We start from the raw sequence: 21,739 nt of genomic DNA on the forward strand, positions 1-21,739 counted from the left end.
AGCTTTAAGATAACGTTATCAAATTTTCTGAATCAAAAAAGGTGGGCAATAAAGAAAATTAAGTAATTATGTATCTCGTCTTGAGAAGCGGCACATGGCCTGCGGCCTAGAGCGGCTAGGGCTGCAAATCCGCCTCTGCCTAAAGTCATATATTATATTATAAAGCAATGGTTTCAGTATCGTGCTGAGAAATGTATTTTAATACTGCCTCTGACAAATGTATCATTAAGTTGATACATCAACATCGCTGCACTTACCATCCAAAACTAAAAAACAAAAAGGGTAAAAACAAATAGCTTAGTCTTAATAAAAAACGATAACATATTAACAAAGAATTTAATAAATTCTGTCTTAAGTATACACTTTATGTATTTAGTAATGTTTATATACAACTGGGATTAGTCAAAAACAATAAGTCCTCTCACTACACTACAACTAGGACACAAATCGGAGCGATAAAAGAATACAAAACTTGCATGAAAGAAATATTACAATATTTTCTTTACTTGAACATTAATGTTACAATTTTTTATTATGTATCGTAGCCAACTTCGATAGTCTACTTTGCCGGAAGGCAACGTCCATTACTTTTAGTTATTCCTAACAAAGTAACATACAACTTAATTTGTATCATATAGTGCAGATAAACGACAAATTTTACACACTATATTCGTCAATCCATTTAGTGTAATACATATAGTTCGCTGGGGAAGTCTAACGGTGAATGTTACTGGGAAAAAGTAGAAAACATGGTGTACATAAATATATGCTCCAAGCTAGGTCAAAATTCATAGAATTGACGAAAACTGTCTAGTCTTTGTACGCGTTAATATTATGTAGAAATTAAACTTTTTCCGATTTTATAGTTTCTCGTAATATTTAATCGTATCACAACTAAAGTTAAAAATTGAAAGTTTTTTATTAATGTAAAGGTGGTCGATATACCTGATAGTTTTCGTTTAATCGATGAAACTTGTAGTCTATACATGAATTTGGAGCTATATATTTCGTTCACCGCTAGACACAAGCTAGTTAAATTTGAGTTTTGATATTAATATTCCTTTTTTTAGACAACATGCACCTATGTCCAGTATACAAGACATGAATAACCATAATAATAAAAAAAATATGTATTATTCTAAGGAAGCTTTAAAAGACAAATAATTAAAACATTTTCTAATGACATATTTTACCATTCAGTCTTTCCATAAACCATTCAAATATCCAAAATAAATATTTTTACATCTTTAGTGAGATTAAGCATTTTACAGCGATATTTACAAATTCAGTTTAGAGCAAAATTGTCTAAGATGTCAGGTGACGTTTCTTCGTCTGTTTTGATGTTCTTATTTGGAGGGTTAAATTTATAAATAGTTTACTCACAAACTATATTTTCTCATTTTTTCAATAAAAATCAATATTTTAAACCATTTTGCCCAAACCCTTCACGTCCGTAAGCGAAATATATATAATTCATACAATTCGAATGTATTTCATAATTTTGAAAACAATTTGGCTGGTAGGAAGACGCCTTTTAAAATAACGGTAGAGAAAATAAAACTTGTATACAACAAAAATTGTATTTTCCTCTACGTCAATCTCTTCTAACTTCATCGGAACCAAAATTTTCTGTCAAACATTCATTGAATCAACTTCCACTGGTAATATGAGTAGTCAATAACACAAGTCAACGTCAAAAATCCGTGAAAGATGACAGATGACAGGACATGTGTAGGCCTTTCAAGGCCGCTTAGCCGTGAATAAAAGCAGAGTAAAACTATCTTGCTATTTTGTACCATGAATTAGAAGCAATGTAAAAATAAATAAATAAATGTACCTCTTCGGTCAGCGGTCACGTGACTAACAAAACAAGGTGAAAATATTTATTTCAGAATGTATGACGTACGTAATGCAAACCAAAGACAACGTAACGTAGCCGCGTAGCTGAGCTATCGTAGCTGAGACGGTTTACTTAAAAGGTATTTCGGTAGATTTGTTTCTACATAATCAACTAAGGACTGACTCGGCCGTCTAACACGGTTTTAAATCAAAAATTTTATTTACAGTTTGTACTTTTAAGGGTTATAATGAATACGTTGATTTGAGAACCAGTTGTTAAGATGTTATTTTCGTTACGGCGATGTTAAAATATCGTGGTTACGTTATCGTGATTAAACGAAGAACCTAAAGATGCAGAAACTTTAAATGGTTGATAAATTTTACCATTACTTTTAACTAGAATTGATAAAATTAACTATGGATTTACTATGTAATACCACGTTTTATACGAACTTTTATATATATACCTGTCATAAATAATACTATTTAATTTGGAAACGTTAATTTCCCTGCTTTAAGACTCCTACACAGTTGTCATACGAAATCTATCAAATATGATTGTTTAATAACATGACGAGATTTATTTCGTTTTCGCGGCATACCGACATAATGTGACATCAAATCATTACTACGTTAGATCTCAATCGCCATACATAAAATATTAAAAGGCCGGAAACGTATCCGTTATCCTTTCGACTTTGCAGGTAATTTTTAGTGTTAAAAAAATGTAAAACCAAACTTACGATGACAGTCGAAACAAGATTGATATTTTACTTCTTTATGAAACGTTCAAAGTAATAATGAAACAATCTGGCTAATGCTGGTATTGCCATGAGTAAAAATTTTTATACTATTATTTTTAAACGTAATAAAACATAACAGACTAAATCTTTTTACTACACATGCGAATGCATAAGTACACACACGTTAGGGCGATTACACATATAAATCATTAATACACATCACTATCGTTCGCAAGACGTATAGAAGAGAATGTAGGCGGCGCTAGACTTGACTTCACTTGGGGAAATCTCAGTCACTAGGTGATCATCGTATTTGTACCATCTGAAAAAAAAATCGCACTTTAGCAAGATTTTCGCGGACCAAAATTTTTAAAAATACCACGAAATTTCCTGTTTATATGATAACGGAGATTCAGAAACGACACTAGGGGACTGGTTTTCCCAAATCAAAGGTAATGCAAATTTCCCTTTTTTAAATCTTGACTTTGCTACACAATCAAAATTTTCTTCTTTTGTTTTAACAATAAAGACGAAATTGCAAGAATGTATAATCTTAATGGAACAATGTTGCCAGTAGTTATGAATTTAGGGAGATTCGAAAGTTAACTCTCGTGTGTCAGAAACAAATACATTTTGACGTTTCGGAGATCAGGTTAAGTGTCTTAATCCTGCGTTTAGAATTTTGACATTAAACAATTGTTTATTATATTTTTAATTCAAGACTTGGATGATATTACAGTTTAGGTATTATAACATAACTTGAAAGTGAGCAATTCTTTAAATATAGTAAATTAAATTAATATCAACTATTAATTTTGATAATAACTACAATGATTAAAAAAGTTGATTTTTAGACTTTTTTTCACAATCTAAAAGTCTAATACTACATACTACATGTATTAGATTTTTCTTTAAATTTAATTTTTTAAGTTTAATATCAATGTTTAATAATAACTAAATTAATTAAAGTTTGAAATATACTATAATATAATAATATATTTTGAAATATTTAACAGTATTGAGTACAGTGCATACACTTTAAATTAGTCTAGTAAGAAGTTTTCAATTCAAAAAGTTTTATAATTGAATTAAATTAATCTCCTATTTAACTTTTTTGCACATATATGTTTTTTTTAATACAGAAAATGATCAAATACATACTAATTTAAACTTTATACACTGTATAATGCTTCCTATCTCATTTTCTCCCACGTTTTCTTATGAATATATGCGTGTCTCTTTTTCGTTTCATCGACTTTAAAATCACAACGATACTAAAGTAGTTTTCACTTCAAAAACAATAACGTATACTAATTAGATGGATTGAAAATGAAAAAGTTTTATTTGCTTAGATTGATTCATACTTTGAAATCGCTGGAATTATTAGAAAATTGTTAACTTACTTTCCATAAACACTGCTCTTGCAATACGCGGTATAGTGTCCACCTTCCATAGAGCCATAATGATTGGACACAGCGTATAAATTATAAACGGGGTTGCCAGGGCAATTCAAAGAAAATTGCCGCATATCCAAGTTTTCTAGTGGGAAATCTATGTATGTCTGTCTCTTCCTAAACGCGTTGCAATACTCCTTGGGGTCAAGGTAGAACCTCTTGAAATGTATGACTAAGACCGGGGGCAACCGGGATATATCTAGTTTTTTGACAGCGTCCCGTTTTTCCTTACAATTCGGACAATTCCAACCGGGTATCGTTTCGCCGTTTAAGTAGAGTTTTAGGCAATCCTGGAATATATTAATTTTTTTTAGATAATCTCAATAGTGGGCTTATGTACGTATATACATCTAATACAGATACCGGTAAACATCTTAAACAAATGTCATTGCCTGCGCAGAAGCGATTTTTAGGTACCACTTCGGTGGTGCGAGGCTCATGTGATATGTAAATCAGTTGACGTTTGTGTCCCGCGTTGCGCAATCTTTCCCCCACTACCATGTTTTATGTTCAAGATGTTTGCCGGTATCTGTATTGTAAGACTTTTTTTGCCTTAAACATTTTTTCTTATGTAACAGGGGGCAAACGGGCTCATCTGATACCAGCCGCCAGAGACTCACATTGCCAGAGGGCTCGCAAGTGCGTTGCCGGGCTTTTAAATTTGTAATGTATTTACCAAGACGAACGATTTTCAACTTACACCTCACTTAATTATTCTGTAATCTATTATAGCCTATTTAAGTTAATAAACAATTATAGTCTATCATAAAATCGTGTCTTTTACTTAATTGAGTGTACTACTAACTAGTGTTTAAAAAAATTGTTTATGAACATATCACTAATGTTAAGTTATATGCAAAGATATTCATTCGTATCTTTACGCATCAAAATCGATACATAACGCAGCCGATACAGGGTGTGTCAGCTTTAAAATATAATTAATTTTTAATAATAAAAATAATGTGGTTTTAGAAATAAAATAATCTCAAACTTACACTAAGCGTACATCGTGAAGCATGCGGCGGTAATTCCAGTGACAGATTGGAGAATGAGTCATACGTAGCACTATGCGTTGCGCATACGCAGCAGCGCACTGTTGATTTAATCTGTCCATAGAATAGTCGTAGCACCAGACTTTCCTTGGATTTCGTGTATTCGTGCCAGGCGCGTTCTGATGCGCCTAAGTTCTCCTATGAATTAAAAATTAATTTTAATATTGAAGAACGTCAAACACAACGTTCTAAAATGTTAATAACATAATTTATCTATAATATAAAAAAATCTGAAATATAGATATTTCGGTTGATTAGTGCGTATGAACGGATCAAAAATAGACATAATATCTATGGGGTGACCCAAAAAAGGGTGTCAAGCGATGGTCCAGAGATAAAGCACCCTCAGAGGAACCTGAATAAGGGGCCATCCATAAACTACAACACGAATTTTGGGACTTTTGAACCCCTCCCTCCGTCCTTGTCACAGGTTGTCACATTTTTATAAACCCCTGATGTGACGTCACACATTTTTTAAATTTATCTTTAAATCCTTACCATTCAAAATTTGAGTGAATTTGAGTGTCTCACTTGCATTACAACGCCGCTCTAAAAGTTAAATGACGTTGCATGAGAGATTATCGCATAGCGAGAATGCTAAATTATTAATATAGATCAAGTTCGTAAATTTTTAATTTTTTAATTCACATCCAAACTTTGCGTTTTCGTATTTTAAATTTTAACATGTGACGTCACATAAGTATTGACCCCCCCCATGCCCCTTGTCACACGATGTCACACTTCGGTGATACCCTCCCTCCCCATTAACGTGTGACGTACTTTATGGATGGCCCCTAACCCCTAAAATAAATTTATGTTTTTATGTCAAATGGGCTAGTGTTTAAGCTAGGTAACAAAAATATTATCAATTGTTTATCTCTAGCTAGATACGGAACTTTTTATAGGTTCACAAACTTACCTTTAGTGGTGGTTTAATTGAGAACTGAAGATCTAAATGTAACCAGTCCATGAGGATGGTGAGAAACTCGTGCGAGTCCTGTTGTTCGTTGCCACGAAATGTACGCTGGTGTTTCCCTACTTCGTTCTAAAAAAAATCATTTTAATACTACTAGATTGAAAATCTTGACTTACACATTTAAATTAACTTTTTAAACGGATATAAATGCGAATTACATTAGACTTTAGCATTTTATCATAGTCCGCGAGAAACCACCATCCAGCTTTTTATGGGATCTCGCTGTTGGCCTGAAGGGCCTTGATAGTTCAGCTGGGGCTGTTTAGCCCTGCCGGAAATGGGCTTTTCGCTTGACTAGTACAAGGGTATCTCCTGCTGGACTCGGTCCTCGGTTTGGGCCGTCATGGGGGGTCAATCGCCTTCAGGGCGAACGGAACATCTTCACCAGTGAAGGCGGTTTTTGTTACCTTAGTTTGCTATTAATTTGTGATTATCTTATCATTCGCATCCGTGATTATGTGTCGGGGCCTATTGCGGGCGGTGAGGAAACGACCTTAGATACAAAAAGTCAACGGCGTGTGTCAGGCACAAAAGGCCGATCGCCTACTTACCTATTATATTGGCAAATGCTCATGAAACAGATGCAGAAATCTGAGGTCAGACCTTGCCACCTTTCTTAATTTTTATTATAAATCCCAACTTATCAAATGAGATGAAGAAGTAAATCAAACTGTTTATAATTATTATTAATCAAATTCATATGAAATTTGTCTTACCCTTAGATCTTTAGTAGCGATAAACCTATACTGTCCGGACCATAACCCTCGCACAACCGCAGCCAATTCTTCCGCTATCGCACCGCGAGTGCTGTGTGATCTAAAATAAATTTGGCCATATACATTATTCAGAAAAACCAAATTTAGTTCTTTCTATCACATTATGTTTACACTGTGGTGAAAAGAGACAGAGTACTTTAGTTAAAGTGGTGCAATTATATATTGTGCTCTTAAGTATATTTAAAAATATTTTTATTTAAAAAAAATGTCTCACCTATTAACGTGTTCAAGGTACTGTCCATTGCAGAAGTAGGTGACCAAAATGGCGGTATTGTTGAGGCATTGTATAATGGAATTCATATAACAGGTATTACCCAGGTTTTTCAGGCCGGTCAGACCTCGACCCTATGAAATATATTGATTTGATAAATACATAGTAACATATAAACGTATTATAAACCAAATTGTAAAAAAATTTGTCTATCCTGTACTTGTCGTAACATATATGTTTATTTAGTTAATATTTGTCCGAAACTAGCTCTTTTATTATTATTCTTTTAGTACATGAGTTTCTGGACCTGCATACCAGCTACCGTGCACTTTCTCATTTTAATAAATAAATAAATCTTTGTCGTGACAACTAAAACTAAAATACCTGAATTCATATGTAATTTTGCGCACATTTGTTGGTTAAAAACTTAAACTTTGAAACCTTTCGAATATTTCGGAAATTCTTTTGTTATCTTACTGCATATTGGCAAACTTCATAACAAAAAATAAGAATTATTGTAACGACATTTGAGATCGCGTTCTACGAAATTTAAACATGATAAAGGGTATTTAACTCAAATCTAATCTGGGCCCCTGTCAAACCATGTTACATGTATACACAATATGAAACATTTGACAATAGTCAAGGCGAGAAGAATAAAAAAATTTGCTACTTTTGACTAATTTTACTACATTGTCATTCGCAGCAAAAGAAAGCTTAAAACATTACAAAGTTAATCTTTTTTTAGGCGAAATTACGCATTCCCCGCACCAAAAGTGACAGGGTGTCATCTGTCAACGTCACCAAAGGATGGTCATTGAAAACATAATTTTGTTTATAGCGAACACATAGGAAAGGTCTTACGTGAGATTACACGTCGTTCAGCCCGACCTTAACCTTTCGTAAACTGATTTACGTCTAGTTTCGTTATAGCTTCTAATATACTGCGAGGGTTAAAGCATAATTCTTATGTAAGGTATTTTACATAGAATATATTATTTTTAATAAGCTTGCAAACATTGATACAACAAATAGAAGTTTCAATGTGACAAGCACTTATAGTCAAACGTCCATTCAAAAATTATTAAAAAAAAATCGAAGTAACTATGGACATCCAGACTTAGCTTGTTAATCAGAATGCTCATTCTGGATATAGTTTTTCTGTAGGGAACAAAGGGGGTGACGGGATGCCTTCACTATGTAGACTGTAGAGGGTACACGAAATTTATATTTAGTTAAAAGCTTAAAGTACTTTGTCAACACAATTTTGTAAGAGTTTCTTGTTTACCATACATCAGTAAAACAACTAATCGTACCCTACATGTCTTTATACTGCTTATATATAGTCAATACGTAGGGTCAACATAAAAATGATAAACCTAAGTATCGGCTATTTTACTTACACGTTTGAAAAGCCATATGATTCCATGTGTGACCTTGAGTCTGACCTTCACTTTGAACACCATGCTAACTGTCTCCAGCCGCATTCATAGCTGCTTTGATAATATCATTGTTACAGTACAGGAATATTAACTTTGCAGACTGTACTTATTCAATTTTAATAAGAAATTTATTAAAAAAACATTGATGTATTTAGTACTTACACGTTGCCATTGAAATTTCAAAATACGGTTCTATATTTTGATAAAGGAAAAATTAGCACGAGAAGAACTATTAAATACAGCATGAATATTGTCGCAACTACACTCACAAACATTTATTTAAAAAATTGCTATACTTATAACTTTTTAATTTCAAAGAGCCAGTAAAGTTTTCACATAATTCACATAGAGACTATAATTTATTTATCATTTACACTATTACTTAGTAAAATTTGAGTAATTTTTCACTATTGCACCGATAACGTATCTAGCACAGGTTAAAAAGTTTTTATTCTAAGTATCTCTTATAGAATTTTGAGTGGCCAAAAATTAATTTTTCTCCGTACGCGTTGGTTGTTGTTATTAGACGTTTTATTGTATTTATTAGTTAGACGTTGTGTCGTTAGCATAGTTGTGACTGGACTGGGGATGATTTGCGTCTAGGGGTGGACAAGGGGGAGTGGGGTTACCATGTTTTAGGTGAAAACAAAATATTGTCTTTGATTTACGCGAGTACGACAGTGCTCCATCTGTCATGTAAATATTTTTTTAATTAATGCAGTTGAATAGAACAATCAAATATATTCAAGGGCATAAAATAAATATAAATGATAATGAAGTAATTGTACTAACAACAATAATAATATGGAAACCACGATATATCCATTTCTTAGGGTAAGATTGAGAAACGAGAGCGCGAAGTTTGACTCCTTTATGTCAAAAAATGTTTTTGACCCGTATTTCAAGTACCACATAGCACAGCACTCCTTTACGATTACCACCCTAAATGCTAAATATCATTAAACAAAACTAAAGGATAAGGATAACTTTAACTAAGATTTCACCTTTGTTTTATTCAAAAATAACAACCAGAAATGGTCACCCCACTCATAAGACTAGAAATACAGTATTCGCCTTCGTGTTTACATACTCATAGACGCACCCGTCCAGTAAACAACAGCTTATATTTACTCGTGTACGTTAGTCAACGCTAACAGTACGAATAATTAAAAACAGATTAAAAATTCTTAGTACCGTACAAGGAGCCTTATTAGATTGACATTCCAAATTCAAAAATTCAAAGACAAGTATCGTAAAATATCCAATTGACCACGTAGGTTTTATTAGCAATTTTTTTATACTGACAACTTTTGTAGTCTCCTAACGGGCCAGACATTTTTGTGACCGCTTAATTATTGATTGAACCCTTTCGAAGAGATTAATAGAAATATCAAGAATCGTTCAGTCAAATAAAGTTCGTGTCTGTAGTCACTTTGATGATAGCTTTTGCATCAATTCGCACGTTTCCTTCAAAAGAAAATGCTCTAATAAAAAAACCGCACTTAATACCAGCTTGCACGCAACTGTAGTGTCCGCATTTTGTAGTTTTAATACCAGACTATATAATTGCAAGAAGTAATATGGATACGAAAAAACATCCAAAACCTTCCTCATGTAAAAAAAGAAAGATATTTTTTTAATTGCTTGAAGTCTGTATGTTTACATACCACATAAATTTTGTCATTTTTAAATATAAAAAAAAATAAGTTTGTGTTTTAACTGGATTAAAACAAAAAATAATATCTAAAAAGATACTGGTCTCCTGGGAATGTGCCTCAATGTGCCTCAAGCTGTATAACAGATATCTTTTTGTGATCCGCCTATTCGCTTTCCAGCCCAATACTTATTCCGACAATCGAACCCAATCGCATTAACTATTAAGCTATAAGTTTTCGTTACTATGTGTTTGTAAACTGTGTTTGTAGTATCCCGTGTAAACCTATTAATAGTCCTATTAAAGCCATCATGGATCGCAAAAGGTCAAGGTGCAAAATTTCTTATCTAAATCTAGGTATAAATGCTGCCTAGGCTATCCATCACAACGCCCCCAGGTAATTTAAATCAGCTATTATTATATTATTTCCCTTAAATCGTAAAAGTTATTGCAGCACTATTCTTGCTAAAGTAGCTTTGTCTCATTCTGTCAAATCGTGTTTACACTGTGATGAAAAGAGGCAGATGTCTCCTACTCCTGATCTACTTCGCGAGCAAGTTCGTCCAAAGTATTTACTACCAATGGTCTGTCCGGTCAATTATATTATTAAAATTAACAAAGATTAAAAAAGTTAAAGAAATATGCATATGTCGCACACAAGACGGCTGCTTTAGTCACGTGGTTTACCATACCTTAGTGATTTTTATATGTATGATTTTTTGATTATTCTATAAAAACAGTTACATAAAATCGGAATATTAAATATCTCTATAAACATTGTAAGGCTTTCGTCGTGGGCAGTACAAAGGCACGCACCGACTCGACAGAGTATACGTGATCAAGTGGTCATATTGTTCGTGCTTTCAGACTTGCTGATCCGCGCCATTGGCGTATAGAATTATGATCGCCCCTGCAAATGTACCTACGTCAGTAGGTGTCCAACGATGTTGTTCAGGTGTAATAATGTAATCATTTATCTGATAATTGATTAACAGAGCTCCAGACAACTCTTTCATAATTCAATCATTTTGATTCATACTTTTGTATAGCATTTAATTGAGAAAAGGTAGAGAAATTTTTGATGTGCTTTAAAAGCGTGTGTTCTAGTTTTTTAAACTACATATTATTATTTTTATATAACAAAAGGCAAACGGGCAAAGGGCAGAGGATGTTTAGTGATACAGCCTAAGGACACTCTTAATGGGTTCGCGAGTGCGTTGCCTATAGACTATAGAGTTCGATAGAGTATTAAATCTTTCAGTGCCCCAATTACCCAGGCAGAAACTGTTTCATGTTTATTAGATAGTAGACGGTCCTTTAATAAAAATCGTAAAATATATGAGTTACATCGTAACGTTCGCCCGAGTTTGACACATTTCTTTTCTGGTAATTTCTATTAACGGTCAACAGGCTTTCTGTGCCAGAAAATCAATTTTATTTGAGAATAAGTCGCAAAGGAACATCAACAAATTGCGGAAGTCGCCGAAAATCATTTAATCCAATAAATGTTTGTTGATATTAATTGGATTAGTGTCACGTGTTTTGCGACATGTTTTCTGCGACTCGCATCGTGTGTAAATTGAACTAAGATTTTATCAATAATTAGCTTAAGAACTTGAAATTTAAAAAGGCTCGCCTCAAATATATTAAAAGAGCGTGTTCTAAATCGGGCATTTTGTAGATACTAATTATTATTAATTGAATCGCGGGTACTATTGTGCCCCAACATTCAAATGTACCACGTAATAATTGTTTTCTAGTTACCCACAATACAGGGCCTCCCTAGTGTAGTCATAAATAAAGTTTTTATTTAATTAAATATTGTACACATTTTAAATCATTTTTCGTAGTTTTTGATAATAATTTCGCCAATTTTTTTAAAAAGACAATCATATCAAGATCTGTTAAGCCTTCTTTAAAGAAGTTTGTCATTTTTGACAGCTCAAGATTGTGACCATAACTCATAGAGCACGAAAAATTCTAACTTTTATTACAGAAAATGTCTAAGAAAATTCGGAAAGGTGATAAGTCAACGCGTGGGTAGTCTAAATTTCTCCCGAAGCAGCAAATGTGCTCAATCAAATAAGCATGTGCCCTTTAAACGTGATACATAATCCAATAACTTGAATTAGAATTACTATAGACTTGTTTTTGCTATAAATCTATGTTTTTAAACATTGCTTACAATTCCAACAATAACTATATTAATGCGAATAATTATTTAGCGCCAAAATAGCCTTAGCGATTTTATTATCATACATATTTAATTCCTCGAATAGTAAAATAATAAGACTATAATATAATAATAATATCATATGAGCCTATAAATGTTTTATGACTTTTGTATTATTTTGTGAAACTTGAAAATAAATATATTTTAACATCTTTATATATATAATTCTTCTGTGAGTGTGTATGTCACTTAACTTCTCTCAAACGACTGGACCGATTTTGATGAAATTTTTTGTGTGTTCAAGGGGATCTGGGAATGGTTTAGATTCACAAATCAGCCCGCCAGATGGCGCTGCAGTCGGTACTTTCATACTTTGCTTTACTAATTGCTTGAAATATCATGCAGGACAACGTCTGTCGGGTCCTCTAGTTTATTATAATTGTTAAAATATTTTTTTTTTCAAGTTTTTTAACACAATGTTTTTGTTTATATATATTGTGTGTTAATAAAAACTCTGAGAACTAATACCAAACTTTGCTATTTTCAATTTGTAAAAATTATTTCCTTTTATGCCAACTTATACTTGACGATTGTAAATAAATAATCATAATGAAGGCATGAATTGTGGAGTAAGCCGCTTTGCAAAACACGTGAAGATTAATAAGATTACATTTGTGAAATATTCGACAGGTTTGACAGTTGACATACACGTGACATTTATAATAATTCATTTTGGCGGTTAATTCTTGTTACACGCAAAACCATCATATCAACAACACATTGATCAATTCGATGTTTAACCTAATACAATACGTGCGCAAAATTAATTAAAAATATACAGGTAAATCTTTTTTTAACGTTATAAACCATTATCAATATTAAAATCTACAAATAAGAATATCATAGATATTTTATTAAAAAATCAAAAGTCCAAATATTGTTGACAAAAAAAGTAATCCATATAAAAAAAAGGTTAATCTGTAATTTATTTAGTATTATACCTATAATATATAAGTTCCATTGAAGTTATTAAAAACCAAGAATTTTTTAAAATTTGATAACTAAATACTTTTAAATCAGTAAATAATAAATATTTATTTAATATAGTTTTTTGTAAACATATTGTTATTCGTAGCTTGTAGTACATATTTATAATATCTAAAGGTAGCGAGAACATATTAAAGTTATATATTTTACATAATAAGCAAATACTCACGACATCTGCCCAAACAGGTTGAAAGTCCCTTTGTCGTAGTTCACTAGATGGCGCCACTTTGGCTGGTTTTGTACTGCGGTCGAAGCTTGGCACCACTGGTTCCTCTTCATCAGACGATACCTATATCATTAGATTAAATCAAAATAATTTAACATGACCTTTTATTAGATGCAATATTTCCATACAATTTTTCTAATTAATTTTTTTTTTTTTGTTAAAGACAATTCACACCAATTGACCTAGTCCCATGCTAAGCTGGTGAAGCTTGTGTTATGGGTACTAGACAACGGATATACATACATATTATAGATAGATAGACATATAAATACATATTTAAACGCCCAAGACAACACCAAATGCTCATCACAACGATATCCGTCTCAGCCGGGGATCGAACCCGGGACCCATGGATTCGGAGTCAGGGGTACTAACCACTAGACTAATGAGTCGTCAATTAAAATTAATAAACATACAATATAGCTTATTTAATGTTTTGTCTTTTTCACTCTACTAAACCTTTTCAAATAAACAAACTAAAACGAATTAAGGCTTGAATGAGGTACATATTTAAATAAGTAAAACTATTACAAATAACTTCTTACTTTTGCGATGTTTGGCGAAGATTGCGATCGATTAAGTGCCGCACTTGCACTCTCAGTACTGGAGCCGTACGAGTCTGCATCTTCTTCCTAGATTTAGATATTAATAAATTGCCAATATTAATATTGTTATGAAGCTGTTATATACTGTAATATTTGAGAGAACATCTTCATCATCTACTTTTAAATCTTTATATATATAATTCTTCTGTGAGTGTGTATGTCACTGAACTTCTCTCAAACGACTGGACCGATTTTGATGAAATTTTTTGTGTGTGTTCAAGGGGATCTGGGAATGGTTTAGATTCACAAATCAGCCCGGCAGATGGCGCTGCAGTCGGTACTTTCATACTTTGTTTAATATCCTAATCGCTTGAAATATCATGCAGGACAACGTCTGTCGGATCCGCTAGTTTGTTATAAATGAGCGTTCAAGCATTACGTCACGCAATTTTTGGAGATTATTGACCCCCTCCCCGCATCGTAACGTTTTGCAAAAGGACCCCCCCCCTCCCAAAATTCGTTACGTAATACTTAAACGCTCCCTAAATTATAAGTTCGAAATGTATTTAGTATATAACTTTACCTTATAATTAGGTTTCTGTTTCTCCCTAGCCTCAGCAAGTTTCCGCTTCCGCTCAGTTTCAAGCGCCTCCCTTTGCCTGTCAAGTGACACCCTCTGTGCGGTGACGGCCGCGATACGAGCACGCTTTGCTTCCACATCGCGAGCCGCAGCTTCCCGCTCACGGGCTGTTGCTACAGCTATAACAATTTTTTTAATAATTGCGAATAATTGTATTTTATAACACGACTAGTAGACTCGGCCAAACGTTGCTGTGGCTAAGATTTTTATTATATTACATAGTAGTAAACTATTCAAGAGAAACGGCAGGAGAACACCAATCAACCATGCTTTTTTGGTGATTATGCCATTAAATTGTAACTTATGTGTAACGTTGGTAATTATTTTGATAAGGATCAATACCTAGGTACGAATAAAGAGCGTTTTGTAGCGGTGGTATTTTAATAAAAAAAGATTTATAAAAGGACGCTTATTGTGACGTAACTATAAAAGATAGAGACATGCTGTAGTGACATTTTTTATAGATAGTGATGTGTCCTGAAAAATTTTAATACATCATTTTGTTCTATCATTAATAGTTTTCGCAGCGCACACGATTGAAGGAAGTTTTTTGTTTATTATTTTACACCTTGGGTTAGATTATTCAAGTTTTAGTAAGCATCCCTAATTTTTTTGAAAATGAAACATAGCCTATGTCACTCGGGAATAGTGTAGTTAGGCAACGGTGAAAGAATTTTTGAAAACGGTCCAGTAGTTTCGGAGCCTATTCATTTCAAACAAACAAAAAATCAAACCTTTCCTCTTTATAATATTAGTATAGATATATTAGAATTTTGGACGTCACGTGATAAAAAAAAACGAAATTCAAAATGTTACAGTTCTTGCTACTTTTCCTATGTCACTTATGGCCGCTTTGTGCATTATTCGGACCTTTATATATTAAAAATTACGTTAAAAAATTTAATTTAGGATGTTTTAATATTGTAATAGTTTTAAGTCAGTGGTCAGTTTTGGTTGTTTTAAACACACACTACACATGATAATGACAGACATTAGTTAAGGTATATCGAAAAATTAAACTCTACTTTACTTTCTTAATAGGTGTGCCTGGACGAGATCGCGTTATTTTATTTACAAAAGGCCAGAGCTCGGCAAACTGATACATATATAAGAAAAATAAAATCCAAGATTTAAGACGCACTTATAGGCATACATAAGTCCAACGATCATCTATATCTATATATTACTTTAAATTCTTCTATGTAAGTGTAAATAAATAAATGGTATTTTTAATTTAATTAATTGACTACATATAGATAATCTGGAACGAATTATTCACCTTCATTATCAGCAGACGGCGTTAGCTGTGACCGGGCGATGCTCTCAGCGAGTTTGGCTGCCTCTTCTCTTTCCCTTCTCTGATAATCTTCCAGCTTCTCACGCAGAGATTGGTTCTCTTGTTCCTGAGATCAAAACTGAAGTTACAATAACAAATGGTATTTGGTCCTGTAAAGCTAAAGTTTATATAATTTTAATACATTTGCTTTTTTTTCAGATTAGTTTCCATTCCTCACCATACTCCAGTTGTTTATATTTGCTGTAGTGAAGGGAAAATTCGTGATCAGGCACAAAAGACTGATCACTTGTCAAGAAAAAAATCATCAAGATCTCTTTATACAGATTCTAATAATGAAGTAAATAATTAGTAGAACTAAATACTTCCTGGAGTATTTACAATAATTGAAAATGTTTAACATTATGATTTAGTTAGCTATTGCCAAGCATAGACGGCGCTATTCATTTATTTTAGGAAGTTTACCGAAAAGTAATTAACTACCCTACACATGAAAAACCAAGACAGTTCGATTAGACCGTTTTACCTGAAGCTACTCATCTGTCTCTTTTCACCATAGCGTAAAAGCTATTCAATAGAAAGAGACGCAATACGTTAAGAGTGTAAACAATTAAAAAATATATACCATATCAAATTGTTTGTTCTCCAGCTGCATAAGCTGTGAGATAATTTCTTGTTCCCGAAGCTGGTACATGGCTCGCAACTCATCCCGGTGTTCTGTTTCCCCTTGTTGACGTATTTTTTCCCAGTCCTGTAAAAAAATATGCGCTTTGAAGAAAAATTTATTTCGCGGCTACTTTATTATTCGGGAGAAAGTGTTAAAGTGATGTGAAAAATTATAGTACAATAAAAAAAAAATTTTTTTCGAGTTGCGCAGATTATTTACTATAATAATTTGTCATAGCTTTCTATAGATTATTGTGTGGAGCTGGCCATTTTGCAATAATTTTTTATTGACAGTAGCGATTAATAAGTTTACAGAGTTAATATTTGTTTAGTCTGGTTTTGATTCCTGTCAAATAAATAATTGTTTCGGGTAAAAAATAAATCAAGTAGAGTCTGGCTATTAAAAGAAGATAACGAAAAAGCGCGGCAAATTAAAAAAAAATTAGTATGGTATCCCTAAAAGTTTAATATATTTTGTGGATTAAACTTACTTGATACTTCATTTTATTGTATTACTTTTTACATTGAGAGTAATTGTATTTCTATGAAATTAAATACATACTATACATATTTAGTCTTTACTATTGCAACTTAAAATTACTAGCATTGGATGGAAAACTATCTTTACTGTAAAACACAACTTTACACAGAATAATCAAATCCTGCGAAAGAAACGAAATTTTCTATCAAATGAAACAAAGTTTAGGCTATTATACATGTTAACTATTCGGAAAAAATATATAATAGAAATAAAAATGAGTAATTGCATGAAGTATCAAGACAATAAACCATACTAACCTAAGAAATTCAATGACATTCTGTGTTGCCATCCGAAAGTTTTCAAATAATTCAATTATCTTCTTTCATTAGCCAGACTCTAGGTGATTTGTCAGTCGGTGCACTATTAGTATTTTTAAATCAAATTCTCAACGGCAACCTGATATTATTAGGCTTTAATCTTAATAATATAACAAATACCTGTTCAGCCTCAATCCTTTGCATCTCAAGAGTAAGCGAAGTATCAGCGATGAGTTCCTGCTGTTCCAATATATGTTGCATGTTACGAGAGCGTTCTGCATATAGTTCTACTGCAGCTGACTGAAAATGTAAATTTTATATTTCAAAAGAGGTACACTTTTTTTTCGAGTAACAATCCCCTCCAGATACAAATACCCCTTGTTTATATAACCTAATCAACCATTTAAATCACTTAGGACGCCAATCAATATAAGTCAATATCAGCTTAATATATTAATAATAATCGTCATCGTCGACGCTATCTCATATCATGTCATGGTTGAGAAATAAAAAGGGGTTTTAAAGAAGAAGGAGAAAGAAACAATGGCTCATGATTAATAAGCGTCCGTTTTTATTATAATTACAAGCTCATTAATTGATGGTATCGTAAAATACGCCAGTTATTTCTGAAGCCATTTTGCAGAAAAATTGTACGGATTCTTCAGTAGGTGTATCACTGAATATTAGATGAGCTTTTAGTGAATAACATAATTCAATTCTAAATTCAAGCGCTTAGAGGCACCCCTGTACCTTTTCAATCCAGAAATTGACAGCTACCGACCAAACATGGTTTTCGTTATTTAAGTAAAATAGAACCAAATCAGTGAATAAAAAAGATGACAATTAACTTAAAAGAAATGATGAAAATTAAAGACGAAATGATTAAGTTTAGTTGGTTATTTAATGATATACGCCATACGTACATGTCATGTTAACAAATTAAAAATAAAAAGTGTCATCTGTTTATAAAAATAAATCAGTCCAATAGTTTTAACCGAAATAATTTGTCTCTTTTCATTATAGCGTAAATACCATTTGACGAAAAGGGATGACACAGCACTGTAGATAAAATAAAAATAACCTTTATTTACATAGATTATACACAAAGCACTTACTTATAGGGGCCAGCAAAAAAAAAATGTTTTTTTTTTTTAAATTGGCATTTACTGTCATTTCTCAATTCGGGAGTGGAATCTTTTGGTCACATCTTAAGGGAATTAATTATAATTATAAAAATATATAAATAAAAAGAAAGAAACCCCAATATCTGATACTTGGTAGTGTGTCTATGTTTTATCAAAGTTAAGATGCAATCATTGACTTGAAGATCTGTTTATAAATTTATAATTTATTTATAAAAATTACCTTGCTAGCTCGATCTATGACTGGTTCAGATGATTTGGGTCGGATATCAGCAGGTGTCGGGTTCAAATCTGACCAATTCGGATAGTCTATTTCACCTAAAATCATACATTTAAAGATTTAAGATTTTTGTTGTAGTCAAATGAAAAATACATATATCTCGATTATTGATTAACCTTGACATAACCTTGATTTTCAAACTGGTTTCAAACGTGTTTAGTGGAAAAATTGGAAAATACCAAAATAAATTGCATATTACAATGAATAAACTAAAGCTGATTCAGAGGTTCAAAGAATTTCTGCTATATCGTTTGACATGTTTAAATTAAGTAATGATTTGGGCTCAAAACTCAAAATTCTGCTTAATTATCATAAGAGTCAAATGTTAAATGGGATCTCACCAAGCATGTCATCCAACATGATATCCTGTGAGGGTGGTATAGCCTGTGGATTAGTGGTGAAGGCCGGATACTTCAGTAGCCAGTCTTCATAACCACCCCATAGTGCAACTGGTTGACGAGAGTATTGTACTTTTATGTCCCACTGGAATGATATTGAATTTGTTATTTTTTTTTATGTGAATATATTTTATGTTTGGTAATTTCTATAGGTCAGCTAACTCTATACACCTCAGAAAAATCAACACACATGTTAATGTTACAAATTTAAATTAATTTAATTTAAACATGTTACATGATTTTAATTTATTACATGCTGCTGTGTATCAACATCAACCTTATTGAATATGAATGTAACAATATTATTATTCTAAATCTAATTCTAATTAAAACTGTAAACAAAGACTGAAAACTGTTAAGACAGAACCTACTAGCCCTAGAGACTGACTGTACATAAACAAAATATATCTAAAATTCAATCCAACACATAGTAATTTACCTTCAGTAATATTGTCTTGAGTAGGTGCAGCGGTTTCCCTGGAATGACTGTAGTGCTACTCCAGTCCAGCATGACTATCAGCTCAGAGCTGGCCCGCTCTGCCCAAACAGGACGAGATGCAGATGGTAGATTCTGTTCTAAAACATTTGCTGATTGCCTGAAAAAATATTAAGAAAAATAGAATTACTTATTTTTTAATCATTATTAAAAATAAACCAATCAATATAGATCCCTTTAATTTATAGGGCATAAAAATTATAAAGTTACAAAGAGTAATCTAAGATACAAAATATGTTTATATTGTTTTATTGGGACGAAAAATATATTAATAAAACCTAATTTTAAGGAACAAAAAAGGAACAGTTTAAAAAAATATACTTACCCAGGTGATATACATTCTTCTGGCACACTGATGCAAGCAGGATGGTTGATGTGTGAGTTAATATAATCTTTACCAGGTCGAGCATCTAATATCATTACTTTAAGTTTGCCATTTTTTAATATAGTATACAGTTGATCACTTTTGATTGTAACTTCATCAGGACCTACAGCAACAAATGTTGATCAAAAAAAAATAACTCATCAAAATAATGAAACAAATATGTATATAATATGTATGTAATATGTATATACTATATAATTATCTTCGTGCATGTCATGAATGTTGGTTGAAATCATATTTATATCAAAACTCATTGTTATTCTTAAAAGTCAATCAATTTAATTAAAATGCATGTAATATGACCAATAATAATATACTTTAGCCTAATAATGATATTACACCCAGGTCTGAAACAAGGCCAATTTTTATTCAGAAATTAGTCCTTTGACTGAACCAAATAATTTTATTGTAATTATTAAAATTAAAGCATATTATATATTATAAAATACTCTAATACAGACCTGGTAGACCAGTTGGAGGTGGTGGTTCAGCAGCAATAGTGTCCATAGCCTTTTTACGGTTTTCATCAATTTTCTGTTTGATTAACTCATTTTCTTGTATATCCATTAGTCGTTTGGCTTTCTGCTCTTTAGCATATCTATAATAATATCATATTGTAACAATATTGATAGAAAACTAAAGCATTATATTTTAATTTATTCAAATAATGTTGACTCCCATTCGTAAGTAGTTATTGTACCAAATTATAGAGATTAATAAAAAGTTAAATCAATTCTGATTCGAAAAACATCACATTATATATTCTAATGTTTTAAATTTCCAGCCAAAATTTTCAAGCTTTAGACAGAAATACTTATTTCAGTTACTTAATGAATCAGTAATAATAGATAGAAAAGAATTGTTAAGGTTACCTTTCAATCAGACTTATTTTCAATTTCTCAGCCGCATCAAGAGCTTTGTTTGGATTCTTAGGCCCAAGCATATTATTAAAGTAATTTTTATCCTTCAGATATTCTTTGTCTTTACTGATAAATGCAATTACCCGAAGGTATTTCATATAGTACACATACGAGTACTCCTCATCACCTTTTGCACGAGCTTCTTCAGCACTTTCAAAGAGTTTTTGAGCTGTCTTGCATAACCTAGAGAAGGGAGAATATATTGTCAAGTAATGTCGCCACACAAATAAAGAATTAAGTATATGAAGATACTCACAAGGTTGCTCTCTTCGATTTTAAGTCGGGTACATTGTACAATTTATCCAAATCTTCTATACATTTGCCCAAATGGAGCTGTATACGACGCGTCTCGGTCATAATTCAGTTTTTACAAAAACGAGCACAGTATCAATAAATAAGTAAATAAAAAGGCGCTAGTGTTTTTTAGTTTTACATTGGCGTTTTGTACTAGAATATACATAAAATAATGCCTTTTTATCTAGGAATAGTGGAATAGGAAAACAAAAATCTACGAATAAGAAATATTTATCAGAAAAACACAAAGTGACGACTGACAGTGTCAAATTGTCAGAAGTTGGACGT

The 21,739-nt window shown here is 32.2% G+C and overlaps 1 protein-coding gene across 2 annotated transcripts; it reads right to left on the bottom strand.

Moving 5' to 3' along the window:
- Positions 1–322: 322 nt before the first annotated feature.
- LOC125054204 (ubiquitin carboxyl-terminal hydrolase 8) lies at positions 323–21,713 on the bottom strand. Of its 2 annotated transcripts, XM_047655955.1 has the most exons (19): positions 21,414–21,713; positions 21,110–21,340; positions 20,699–20,835; positions 20,178–20,340; positions 19,796–19,952; positions 19,300–19,441; positions 18,902–18,996; positions 17,717–17,836; positions 16,698–16,823; positions 16,058–16,181; positions 14,722–14,897; positions 14,139–14,225; positions 13,537–13,656; positions 7,055–7,185; positions 6,781–6,880; positions 6,008–6,133; positions 5,032–5,226; positions 3,986–4,326; positions 323–2,904 (listed from the first exon to the last, which is right to left on the bottom strand). In XM_047655955.1, exons 1-19 carry the CDS (start codon positions 21,512–21,514, stop codon positions 2,805–2,807), a joined length of 2,772 nt encoding a protein of 923 aa, XP_047511911.1. In that variant the 5' UTR covers positions 21,515–21,713; the 3' UTR covers positions 323–2,804. The 2 variants fall into 2 exon arrangements, with proteins under 2 accessions (XP_047511911.1, XP_047511912.1); XM_047655956.1 differs by lacking the exons at positions 13,537–13,656; positions 14,139–14,225; positions 14,722–14,897; ... (8 more) ...; positions 21,110–21,340; positions 21,414–21,713 and adding exons at positions 8,455–8,544; positions 8,656–9,078.
- Between the last annotated feature and the right edge of the window lie 26 nt (positions 21,714–21,739).

This window comes from Pieris napi, chromosome 11 (assembly GCF_905475465.1).
Source record: "Pieris napi chromosome 11, ilPieNapi1.2, whole genome shotgun sequence".
Lineage (NCBI taxonomy): Eukaryota > Metazoa > Arthropoda > Insecta > Lepidoptera > Pieridae > Pieris > Pieris napi.

What these genes read in the sequence shown, in the direction of transcription:
- LOC125054204 (XM_047655955.1), bottom strand. Translation starts at nt 21,514, where the DNA reads ATGACCGAGACGCGTCGTATACAGCTCCATTTGGGCAAATGTATAGAA. An exon ending in AACAGAAACCTAATTATAAG is followed by an intron (nt 14,226 to 14,721) that starts GTAAAGTTATAT and finishes ATCTAAATCTAG; the next exon opens with GAAGAAGATGCAGACTCGTA. An exon ending in TCGCTACTAAAGATCTAAGG is followed by an intron (nt 6,134 to 6,780) that starts GTAAGACAAATT and finishes GATTTTTTTTAG; the next exon opens with AACGAAGTAGGGAAACACCA.